General features: G+C 55.6%; 1 protein-coding gene across 2 annotated transcripts in view; it reads left to right on the forward strand.

Annotated features, from left to right (window-relative positions):
* TRIP10 (thyroid hormone receptor interactor 10) overlaps positions 1-12627 on the forward strand; it is a 58290-nt gene that overhangs the window by 43682 nt on the left and 1981 nt on the right. The window contains exons 10-14 of one of the 2 annotated variants that reach the window (XM_075902287.2): positions 4534-4707; positions 7278-7387; positions 8447-8579; positions 11454-11575; positions 11854-11984. In XM_075902287.2, the coding sequence (XP_075758402.2) occupies positions 4534-4707; positions 7278-7387; positions 8447-8579; positions 11454-11575; positions 11854-11984 (670 nt within the window). The remainder of the gene's footprint in view (positions 1-4533; positions 4708-7277; positions 7388-8446; positions 8580-11453; positions 11576-11853; positions 11985-12627) is intronic. The other variant, XM_075902288.2, reaches the window with a different exon arrangement.

Here is a 12627-nt window from a genome sequence, read left to right on the forward strand (position 1 = left end):
CCAGCCTGGCGGTGGCTCGCGGGCGGGGGCGAGGGAGGCAGGGGGTGCTAATAATTAACCCCTTCTGGAGCACGCGCCGCATATCAGCCAGCACGATCCTCCTTCCCGCCCTCTCCCTTTCGGCGTTCTCCTCCGCTGGCCCTGCCAGCGCCTCGCGCCCTCCATGAGTCACCTCTGCCGCACCCCTCCCGGCCCCCGGAGAGCGGCTTGGGAACTGGCTGTTCCGACAAGGCATCTTGACCTGGCTTCCCTGCCAGCTTAGTGCTCTTGGGGCAGGGATGGAGGGGGGTGTGTCGCACCTCTGGGGTCCTGGAAGAGGTTTGTTGGCGTGGTCTCCCCCCCCCGGTGGAGTGGGGCAGGGCTCTTAACGGCTCCGCTCTGAGCCAGCTCTGTCCCGTGTGGCCTCCCAAACACATGCGGCTTAGTAAGCAGCTTCCCCGCCCCACGCTGCACAGCTGTTGCAGGGTTCCTTCCCCGCCTTCCTCCCCCCTCCCCCCACCGTGTTACCTGTGTCCTAACCCCCATGTCCCGTCTGTGCTGTGCAGAGCAGAAGTTACCCAGGGGCACAGTGGCCTGGATTTAACCCTTCCTCTGCCGCGTGGGGTGGGAGGTGGATGATCTGGATTTGGCTCAGTCCATTTCCTGCGGGGGTCCCTCCTTTTCTCTGCCCGTGGCACGTGTTAAATTGCAGGTGGGCTGTCATAGGGGTGCTGGTGTGAGGTGCGAGGTGTGGGTGCTGGGTGGATGTCTTGTGTACCCCCTCAGAGCCAGGCCGCGGTCAGAACAGGCTGCAAAAGGGAGAGCAGCGTCTCCTAGCGGCCGGTGGGTAACGCAGAAGTTAAACTCCCCAAACACTGACTCTGCTTCAGACCCTCCCCAGCGGGGCCCAAGAAGCTGAAAAAGAAACCACACGGCCCCCTTGCTGCACCCCAGTTCTCTGCCTCCCGATCTGCACCGGGGCCCAGAGCATCGAGAAGTTCCTTTAAAACCGCTCACGTCTGCAGAAATGTTCCAATTCCCCACGGATCTGCCACGTTAGCAGGACGGCGTTCGGTTGGCTCTTCCCCACACCCAGCCAGGCCATTAGCAACTAGAACTAACGGTTTATGACACCCAAAGAAAAATGAAACGATTGAGCCCTGCCGAGTCCACGTATCCGGTTCCTAGCTGGGTGGGTGAGCTTGCTGGTTGGAAAGTCCCTCGGGCACGCTCCCGCAGCTCGAATGCATCGGTCAGTCCTTTTTGTCAGCTGGTAGAAAAGTTACTCCAGAGGGAAGAAGCAGGAATGAAAACCCACCTGCCATGTCCACTGGGTTTTCAAGACCCAGCTGGGACAGGCAAGCTCTAGTCTTGCCCTTTCCACCCAAGGCCCGCCCCTGGAGCTAAGTCCCGCCCACCCCAGCCTGGCCACACAGGCCACCCTTTCCTGGCCACCAGCAAGAGTGGGGCTCCTGGTGGCTGGGGTGTGTCGGTAACTCTGGGAAGGCAATTACCCGCCGCCCAAGCCAATGGATGAGATGGCAACAGCCTTTTGTAGTGTCTTGCCATGTGGCTTGTACTTCTGTGTCTCAAACCCAAGCATCCCAGCCCATGGCAGAGCAGTGGGAGAGCTGTCCCTAGGCGTGGCCCTGCATGGCTTGCTAACTCCTCAGGGCTAGTCCTTGGACAGCTGATGTCCCTCGGTGAGCTGGGCAGGGCCGATGCCAGTCTGTCGGGGGGAGCCCGGAGATGCACTGCACAGGTTTGAAACACAGCACGACCCGGCAGATCAGACTTCCACTACAAAGGTGCAACCTGTCAACAGAATCCTTGTACTTGGCAAATAACATTAACACAGGCCCCTCGAGCTCCCTCACGGGGCGTAGCTGGTCAGATCCCTTGCACTTTGCCACTTTCGGTCACACTTCCTGTGTCCCAAACAGCTGCAGCTGTCCCCCCACTGGCCCCCAGGCCCACCAGGTCCACGTCCCAGTATGACAAGCCAGCTGGGGGGCCCGTTTCGCAGGCCCTACTGTCTGGAAAAGCGGAGCCATCCCTCACCCGCCCAGGGGGCATTTCTTGCTCTAATTGTCTCGTGCCTGTCGGAAATCCCGCGCCGCTTGCCGCTTCCCTCTGTGCATGTGCTGCAACGCCTGCTCCCCGGCTATGCGCAGGCCGTGATGTCCAGGGTCCTGCCTTCGCCCACGAGTGAGGGGTGTGGGAGAAACCCGAGGGGCAGGGGTCTCTGGCTTGGGGGCCATATTTCCCTTCTGCCAGCAGGAGTATAAAACTAGCCCGTCTTCTCTCCTTGCCGCACCGCATGCCCTGCCAAGCAGGGGGCTGGTGTCCTGCAGGGCAGGGTAGGAAAGTGATGGGGTTGTACCCCAAGTTTCAAGGCCTGGGGAACATGTTTCCATGCCAGACGCTTTAGGGCAGTGTTTTTCCAATTGTATTTGGCCACGGAACCCTTTTAAACGCAAAAGAATTTTGCGGAACCCTTAAGAACAGTCTCGTATGTGGAGCCGAAAAGGTAGACCACAAATAAGTAAGGATAATAATAAACAAACGCTCCACAAGGTCTTGAGATCAACACATATGAAAATTGTTTTCAATAAAATTCATAAATGCTTCAATCTTAATTATGTTTTAATCGTCAAATGTTGTTGTCATGGAACTTTCTCGCGGAACCCTCATTTTCAATTCACAGAACCCCGGGGTTCCGCAGAACACCCCTTGGGAAACACTGCTCTAAGGCATCATTCCCCTCCCCTCGATTTAGCCCCGTGTTCCCTAGAAATGCTTCCTGCCTACCCTCTCCCTTGTATCCTGCCCCCACCCCGTCCCCCGCCTAGCTGAGGTGGGCGATCTGTTCTTCCCCCTCACTGGCGAGCTGTTGGGTATGTCCTGGGCACAGGGGCACGCAAGAAGAGGGGGGAATGATCCAATGGAAGGATCCTTGCGGAGGAAGTTCGAGCTAATTGTAAGGGACGTGGCTGGGGAGTGGCTCTCTCTCCCCCGTCCTGCCCCCACCCCCTGCAAGCGGTTTGCTAACGGGGATGAGGCATTGCCAGGCATTCAGGCCCTGATCCAGCTAAGCGCTTCAGGCATGTGCTTGACTTCTAAGCCTGGAAGCAGAGCCCTGGGCTGTTAGCTCTGTGGGGCAGGATCCCTTGCTCTGCCCTGTGGCTGTACAATGCCAAGGGGTCCTGAGGGCCGGAGCGCCTATAATGCACCTAATGGTGGAGCCAGGGCCGGCCTGGGGGCAGGGGTGAGGAGATGAGGGAGCAGGAGGCCAATGCAATGGGCTTGTGGGGGGCAGTTCAGAAAGCAGGGAAGTGGAGGAAGTGTCTGAAATCCCGTTATTTCGGCGTAAAGCTGAAGCATTTCCATTTGGCATGCCTCCTGTGGTGCCTTATGGGAGTTGTAGTTCAGGCCCCCTCATACTCCTCTTTTCTATGGGCTGGGCTTCCTGGCCAGACTACAACTCCCATGAAGCACTGAGATCGTGGCGAAGGGATGCTGTGCATCATGGGAAATGTAGTCTGACTGGGGAACTGCCCCCCCCCCCCCCCCAGAAGAGATGTGGGGTGTGAAGCAGTGAAACGGCGACTCCCAGGATGCACCACGGCAGCACTTCTGAATGGAAGTGTTTTGGTTGTTGATGAGAAACTGAAGTTTCCCACAGGAAGCACTGGAAACACAATTAAAAAATGAATCAAATTTCCAGTTTCCCTCCTGCCCTTGCCAGGGGGATGGGAGGGGCGAAGGGGGCAGGATGAGAGAGCGAGGGGTGTCAGGGGTTATCTGTGGGCCTGTTAGGAGCAAGGGAACCTCTGGTCTAGCCGTCAGGCGACCTTCATGTTACTTGCTTCCAGCAGTATCCTCCCCTCTCCCCAGCTCCCATGAAGCATTGTGCCCCCCCCCCCCCACCTCTTGTGAGGCCCGGGCCCTGAGTAATGCAGAGGGGCACGTTAACCCTTTCCCCACCAAAGCTCAGGAGCCGAAAGCCCGGGTCTCATCTCTTTGTCGAGCTTCCCAGTCACACGGGTGCGAGGAAGGGCCAGTGTTCCAGAGTGGGGGCCCGCCCTGTGGCCATAGTCACACTCATGGTGCATGCTGGAACCCGAAGGGTTTGAAAACAAGCATATTTCCAAGGATCTTAGGGGAATTAGATGCCCAAATGCCCATTCCTGCTCATGGGACTCAGGCACTTTTGGGATCATGTGGAAAACCTTGGCCTCTTTCCCTTCCCTTGGCACCCAGGTTTACCTGTGCTTGGGAGACTGACAAAATGGGTGGTGGGTCTTTTTTTTTTTCTCTCTCTCTTCTCCCCCCCCACCCCCCCATCCTTGCTACCCCCTGCTGGTGGACTGTGATGGTGCGACTTGTCCTGACCTCCTCTCCCCTTTAGTCCCTGTGCTGTGTTTGGATTTTTTATTTTTGGTGTATTTATTTATTTTTTGGTGCGGGTACCTGTTTTTTTTTTTTTTTTCTTACGGTGTTCTCTCTGTTGTGCATGTCCGTGTGTTCTGTTGTCCCTTTGTCCGTCCCTAGCTCCCCCCTCCTCCCCTGTCCCCAGCCATCTCTATCCCTCTTCCTTCCTCCTCGTCTGCCACCAACGGACCTCCGTCCCCCAAATTCACCCGGGACCCTCTGTCTTACTGTCTGAATGAGATCAATAAGACAGTCAAACCCCGCATCACCTCTTTCCGCAGCCTCAAACGGGGGGTAAGTGTGTGTCTTGTTCTTTTGAGGGGGGGTTGTAGTGCGTCGGGGAGGTTGCTGCTATTTTGAAGGGCACCTGCTCGCAGAGAAATACAGCGTGGCTGTGTAGGAAGGAGACTTAAAATAAAAATACACCTTTTTTTTAAATGCCTTTTTTTGCATCTACTTGGCTTTTGGTAACCCCCCCCCCCCCCCCCTTGAAAATGGAACTATTCACACGTGCTACCACAGTGCCTCCTGGGACTTGTAGTTCAAGTGCCTCATGAGCCCATTGTTCTCTATGAACCAGGCTTCTTGGACTACATCTCCCATAATGCACCATGTAGTCCAATCAGGAGCCTAGCCCACCATGGAGAATGAGGGCATGAACAGCATTCCCTGTAAGCAGAGGACTTGAGCGGTTGCCCAGGTGACATTCAGATGCTGCCTCGCTGATTAGCAGAGCACCTCAGCTGGCAGCATGTGTTTCTACTGGTGGTGCACATTCGCACATGCTGTGGTGCAGAAATTTATTCCGCATGTGGATGGAAAACATTAGAAGGAACACTGGACATAAAGTAATTGAACTACATGTCCTTTGTGGGCTACATTTCCCATGTTGCATTGTGGGAGAGGTAGTCCAACCAGGGAGCCCGGTCCATAGAGAACAATGGGCTCATGAGGCATCTGAACTACACCTTCCATGATGCACCACCTTTCCTTACAGACCGAGGTGCATTATGGGAGCAGTAGCCTGCTGTAGGAGTGGGATGTGCAGAGGCTAACTGGTCACGAGGGAGCCGAAGTAAAACTTCCAGGCGACGCCGCGGCCGCAGAGCCAAATCTGCAAGCGTCGGGTTTCGGGTCTTTGTTTCCTTGATTGAAAATGTCGCGTCTTTCTGCCTGAAGCGACGGCTTTTCCTCAAACCCCAGAGTTCCCTAAAACCTCCATTGCCGTGGCGATTTTTCTCCCAGCCTCAGCACGTACCCAGTTATTTCTTCATGTGCCAGTCGCCTCTTAAAACCCCCAAGTTCTCTGTCTTGCACATAGCTCCAGCCTCCCTCGTGTGGTGCTTCAGCCCGTGTGAAAGCATCCTCTGCCCGCACATGTCCCTTCCCTCTCGGCTCCCTAACCCAGCCCTTCTCCTGCCTCACCCACCTCCTGCTTGCTCCCAACGCCCCGTCCCAACCAGGAACTCCCCTTTTGCATCCTCCACATAGGTGCATTGGCAGCCTGCGCTCCTGCTCTGTGCAAAGCTGTGAGCCGTCTCTTGTAGGCCAGGCTTCATGGTTTGCTGTGACTGTGAGGGGGGGCTGAGCCCAAGTCGGCATCAAACCCCTTCCTGTTCTAAATAAAGAAGACACCCCCAAGCGGGAGACCAAAAGCCCAGTGCAACGGCCAGTTGCGGAGCGCTCCCTCGGCCTGGCCTGCAACAGGCCACTCTGCCAGCCTGAGGGCACCTGGTTATTGGGCCAGGATCCCAGCTTGTTCCCCTTGAAGAATCACGGGGGAAAAGAGGGAGGGTGCTCGTCCAGTGGCTGCCTTTGCACAGGGGTGGAAACTGGTTGCTGTCCAGTGGAGTCACTTGGTCCTGAATCGCCAGGCCAGACCCGCGGCCGCTCAGTTGCATCTCGACTCTCCTGACGCGGCCCCGGCGTCAATGGGATGATCTGTGCTCTGCTTACGTGGGGCTGCGTAGCGTGGCGCGCCGCCGGCCGAGTGGCTCGCCTGAGGCCGTGGCAGGTCTTCTGGCAGGGCTGGTCTTATGGGCGGGCAAGCCAGGCGGTTGCTTGGGGCTGCCATTTTCAAGGGGCCACCGGTCTTAGGGGTGGGCCACGACCACATTTTGTCCTGATCTCCCGAATCCTCCTTCAGGTTTCCCTGGTTACTCCCTGAATTTTTTTTTTTTTTTGGCTTGACACATTTTTGTCCGGTCTGTGTGTGTGTGTGTGTTTTTTTTTTTAAGCCATCTGGCAACCCTACGGACAAACCGGGCAGTCACCCAGGGCCGCCAGTTGGTTAGGACCGGCCCCGTCTCCTGGGTTGCCGCTCAGTGCTGGTTCCCCCATCGCTGCTCCTGCTGTCAGTGCTGTGGCGGGAGCAGCAGTCCGTGAGAACAAGGATTTTTTTTGACACCTCCTCCCCGGGTGCTGCCGGTGGAGACCAAGCTCCGGCCCATGTTGGTGTAGAGCTGCGGAGCGGTGGCCGGGGTGGCCCAGACAGCGTGTTACCTCCTTACTGCATGACCTGGGATCTCCAGATCCCGGCAGAAAGGCCTCGTGCGGCGTGTTGCACCGGGCGAGGATCCCGTGAGGCGCTCGGCTCCCGACGGCTGAGGACGTTTGGCGAGATCGGGCTCTCTGAGGGGCACGCACATTCCCCGGGGGCTGGCCGGCTTCTTGCACGTCGGGGAATGGCTTTCCGGCAGTCCAGCACTGTGCCCAGCGGCTCGTCAGGCGCTGCTGCTTGGCCCTGCCAACCCACGGTGGGAAGGGCTGGGAGTGGGGAGGGGGAAGGGGGCATGTTACGGCACACAGGAAACTGATGTGCCCTTTTCTTTCTGCCTCCCCTCCCCCCACCATCCTGCTGCCAGCCTGTGATCACGGAAGATTTCAGCCACTTGCCACCAGAACAGAGGAGGAAAAAGTTGCAGCAGAAGATGGAGGAGAGGAGCCGGGAGCTGCAGAAGGAAATCGACCAGAGGTAGGTGCTCTGGGTGCTCTATAGGCAGTGCCTTGTGAGTGCCTCCTGGCCATGTTCTTCTCTGGACTACATCCCCCATGATGCTCATGGAACAGGGACTCCCATAATGCACCACCTTGCCCCTCGCCAGGCTTTTAAACTCTGCCCTCTTGCAGCTGCGACTTCCAAGCATAGTGTGTGCTTGGACTGGAATTGCCCCTTCAGATACTTATTATTCAGGGAGCCCATCTGAGACGGAAGCCCCGTTGGGCCAGGCACTGGATGTGCCAACTGAGAGGCAGGGCCTGCCCCAGTTGGTCTACCACCTAAGTAGAGCAGGGTAGAAGAGAAAACAGGAGGAGAAGTGACTTTCTCCAGGTTAGGGTGGAGCCTGTAATGCGGGGAGAGATGACTTAATGGGGGATATGAGAGAGGTCTATGAAGTTGTGATTGTAGTAAAAGGGACTAGAGACATTTTACTTACCCCGTCACATAAGCACAAGAACCAGCAGCTACCCGACGAAATGTAGAGGCAGCAGATTTAGAACAAGTAAAAAGTGTTTCTTCTCGGTATTTCTTCTTACAATGTGCAGCCAACCTGTGGAACTCCTTGCCAGAGGATGTTGTGACGGCCAAGACTGAAAAACAGGGTTTTAAAAAAAAAAAAAGAACTAGATAAGCTCATACTGTGGGCTTCCTTTGCCTCTGATTGCCAGAAGCCGGGAGTGGATAACAGGGAAGGGATCATTTGATGAGTCCCTGTTGTGTTGTCTCTGGGGGGCACCTGGTATTGGCCACTGTCGGCAGACAGGACACTGGGCTAGAGGGACCACTGGGCTGACTCGGTATGTGTGTAACACAGGTCTCCTGACCTCTAGTCCAGTGCTCTGTACGTAGGAAACATTGCTTCCCCTAGTTCTCACTATGCCACAGCATACAAAGTGTGTGTGTGGGGGGGGGAGGGGCAGTTTCCATCCTACAATTGCGTTTAAATCTCTCTCCCCCTCTTGCCAGAAGGCAAAGTTTTTGGGCTGCCCTTGTAAATTCCTTCCCCTAACTCCCCCCTCCCCTGCCCTCCAGAGATGCCTTAAACAAGATGAAGGACGTGTACCAGAAGACGCCGCAGATGGGCGACCCCGCAAGCCTGGAGCCAAAGATCTCAGAGACCCTCAACAACATCGAGAAGCTGCGGCTGGAAATCCAGAAGTATGAGGTAAGGGGGCGGGGGGCCTGCCTCTGCCCCAGGCCCCTCCACGCATCCGGCTGAGCCCTCTGTGATGCCGACCTCCTTCCAGACCCACACGCAATGTCCCTTGGGTCCGGCCAGTCCTTCCTGTTACCGCAGTTTGAACTGATTCAGTCTCGGAGAGGGCTTTATCTCCCCCTAATGGCCGCACCACGTAACAACGCCTCACACTCCTTGGAGCTGTGTGTTTTACCAACAGCATCAGTGCCAAAATCTCCGTTTGACAGTGGGGGAAACTGAGGCACAGAGCGGGGGAGGGGTGGGAAGTGACTTACTAAGATGAATAAAAAGGTCTCCCGAGTCCCTAGCAAAGTGTTCTAGCCACGTGGTACCCAAACTTTTCTGAGTGGTGCCCCCTCCTCATTGTCTTCTCCTCCACAGCCAGGAGTGTTGCGCCTAGGGTGAAGCGGGGGGACTCAGATGGGGGAAAGGGGCAAGGCTGGAGCCACATCTGGGGGCAGGACTGGGGCAGGGCCAGAGCAGAGCTGGGTGTTTGTCCCCCTCCACCCTTCCGATGCCCTGCCCTTCCCACCCACCCCCGAATGTGTCTCTGGGGTGTACCCACAGTTTAGGGATCTCTGCACTAGGCCACGCTGCTCAGCCTCGCTGAGTGTAGACACAGCATGTCGTGGCACAGTGGTGCTTTCAAGGTGGCAGCATGTACTGGGCTCTCCCAGTGAAATAGCTATCTTGGCAAGTGCAATGGGAAGATACCAAAAAAACCCAATAAAACCCACATGGAGCTGATGTTAATGGACGTGTGCTCAAATGTCCACTTGGTGTCTCTTGCCTTGTGGGATAGATCCTAAAGATTTTAGGTCCTTCTCTGGCTGCCATCACTGTCTGAGCCTTGCACCATCTAATGTATGTCTCCTCCCAGGGCAAGGCTGTAGTCCCATTGTGTGGCTGGGGAGACTGAGGTACAGAGAGGCTAAGTGACTTTCCCCAGGCCCATGCAGGAAGTCTGTGGCAGAGCAGGGTGCTGCACTTGAGCCTTAAATCTTAGACTGGTGCCCCACTTGCAGCACCATCCTGCTTCTGTAAGGCACATTGTCCCAAAGACTTTTAATCGCAGTGGGACCCCAAAAGCCAGTGTCTTGTGTGTTTGTACAGCAGCCACCATAGTGGGATTCCGGGTCTTGGTTGGAGTTCCTGGGTATTACCATAATGTATGTACAGCACCTGGCATGATGGAGACCTAGGCCGAGACTGGGTAATAACATTGACATAATATACCTAATAAACAGTGCCTGATGAGAGTGTTAAACCAGTGACCCTTTAGGAAATAGTGTCATGACTGCATTGGTTCTCAGATTAGGTGTCCTCGTGAGTCAAAGGCTGCCGGTGTGATGTATGAGCGGCTGAGTCATGCCTGAATTATTCTGGGGTGAATCGTGTGTAACCCAGTGTCTAGTAGTTTCACTCACAGAAATAGCCCAGGTCTGGGATCACTTTCTCTCTCTCTCTCCCTTTCCCAAGCGAGGGACGTTACACTAGACCAGTGTTTCCCAATTTTATTTGGCCACGGAACCTTTTTAAACTTGAAAGCATTTTTCGGAACCCCTAAGAACAGTCTCATAGATGGAGCTGAAAAAGCAGATCACAAATAAGTAAGGATAATAATAAACAGGGCTCGCCAAGCTGCACTGTCCGGCAATCTGCGCATGCGCAGATCGCCCGAACCTGCCTCTTCCGGGTTGTAATCTACTCGCCACGGGCAAGTAGATTACATAGTTTGTCGAGCCCTGATAATAAACAAATGCTAAACAAGGCCATGAGCTCAACGTTTAGTTTAATTGCACGTATTTAAAAACACAAATCACGTAATATGAATGATTGGTTTTTTTTAAATCATGAAATGTTGTTGTTTGGAATTTTCTCACGGAACCCTTATTTTCACTTCGCGGCACCCCAGGGTTTCCGTGGAATACGTTTGGGGAAACGCTGCACTCGACAATTCTGCTAAAGGGCTCTGCCCAGGTTCCTGGCTGACTAAGGCAGTTCTCAGCCAGCAGGTTGATGTTGTGAATGAGTCCACTGAACATGTGTAGCCTGATCAAAGGACTCCTTCTCTCCCTCCCACCCCCTTCTGCCGGTGACTCAGATCCTCTTGGGTGTTGCCTGTTCCTACAGCTGATAGCCCTTGTCTCTGATACTGGAGGGGAAGATACAATTGTAGCTAATTGGCGAGGAGGCAGGACTCTTGGGTTCTATTTGCAGCTCTGGCAGGAGTGGTAGAGACAGAGCTGAGGGCAGGGGGGAATCTTTCGGGGGTCCCCCATAACCCATGCACTAAAAAAATGAATGGGATTTCTGTACAGAATATACCAACACACCATGTACTGCTATGCTTGTTACGTAGGGTGAATGATATTTTGGGGGGTATTACTAGAGCACCCCCTTGAGCCAGTGGGGGCCCTAAGCAGTTGCTTAGTCTGCTTATGCAGACTATGGGGGAGTGGGATCTAGTGGTTAGAGCATGGGGGCAGGACTGGGAGCCAGGACTTGTGGGTTCTGTGCTCTTTTTTATATACTGGGGGTGGGCAGGGCAAGACAAAATATGGGGAGCCCGAAGTCTGCATCTAGCCTGGAGGAGAAGAGAGAATTGGGGTGGTGGGGTATTGCTCTGAACCTGGGTGTCCGGCAGAGGGCTGGGTCCGTAGATGGGCTGGGGGTTGGCCAAGACTCCAGCAGCTGCCAAGCTAAGGGGTGTCCCTGCTAGGGAGCTAGGCCCTGGAGCGGAGGAGTCCCCGTGTGAACGAAGATGCTCTCCCCTTTGCGTGCACTGTCTCCGCGATGGGGAGGCAGGAATGGCTTAAACCTCCCCCTCTCGCCTCCCAGTCGTGGCTGACCGAGGCCGAGGGTAGAATGCTGAGTAACCGGTCGGACAACAGCCTGAGATACAGCCGTCCGCCGGACCCTGCCACCACCCTGAACAACAACGGCTCCCACGAGAAGGACAGGTGAGGCGGCGCAATGTCCCTCCCCAGGCGCCGTGGGGAGCAGGCGGCCAGGTTGAGAGCCACTCACACTGCACGGGGGTCTTGGCGTCCCTGGGCGCGTCCCTTTGTCTTGCTAGGGGAGAGCTTTTCGTAGAGGTGCCTGAATAGAGCCCAGGAGCCCTGGCTCCCAACCCCCACGCTAATCCCTAGACCGAGCTCCTGCTTCGGGACAGCCGCTCCCTGTGGCTGGAGCTACCCCAGGAGCAGCTGCTCAGCCGGTCGCCTTGTTCCTCCCCCAGCCCGGACGCCACCCACTCGGACGACAGCCAGGATGCCCTGAACCAGCCAATCTACACGGAGTTTGATGACGACTTTGAGGAGGAGCTGGCCTCGCCCATCGGCACCTGTGTGGCCATGTACCAGTTTGAAGGTAGACACCTCCTGTCTAGCTCCACTCTGAGCCAGGTTCCCTGGTTGGACTACATCTCCCTTGATTCACCGGGGTGTGACTTGGGCAGGGAAGGAATCTCAGGCCATGGTGCATCATGGGAGTTATAACCCACTCCTTTGCTGCCTTTGACTGAGGAAGCAGTGCATTATGGGAGTCTTAAGCCACGGGGAGATGCAGGGGAGTACGAGACACCGGGACCACACCTCCCATGAGGCTTTGTGGCTGTATGGCCTAGTCCAAAACAGCCTGCTTTGCGGGGAGGTTTTCAACAGCCAGTAGACGTGTCCAGGGGAAGCACCCGAAAAATCTCCTTTTAGTCAAATTCCAGTTTTCTGCGCAGGGCTGCTCTTAACCAATTGGCGGCCCTGGGTGACCACCCAGCTCACCCGTAGGGTTGCCAGATGGTTTCAAAAAAATACTCGACAAAAATTTGTCCAGCAAAAAAAAAAAGAGGGGGGGGGATAACTAGGGAAACCTGCAGGGGGCGGCGGGGTTTGGGAGGTGGCTGAAATGTGGTCCCAGCCCATCCCTAAGACTGGCTCTGTTCTGCTGGAACATTTTCAACCAGTTTTAACCTGTTTCCTTGCCCCCCTCCCTCCCACATGCCAGTGGTGGGCAGTTG

The sequence above is a fragment of the Pelodiscus sinensis genome, chromosome 31 (assembly GCF_052426305.1).
Source record: "Pelodiscus sinensis isolate ZL-2025 chromosome 31, ASM5242630v1, whole genome shotgun sequence".
Lineage (NCBI taxonomy): Eukaryota > Metazoa > Chordata > Testudines > Trionychidae > Pelodiscus > Pelodiscus sinensis.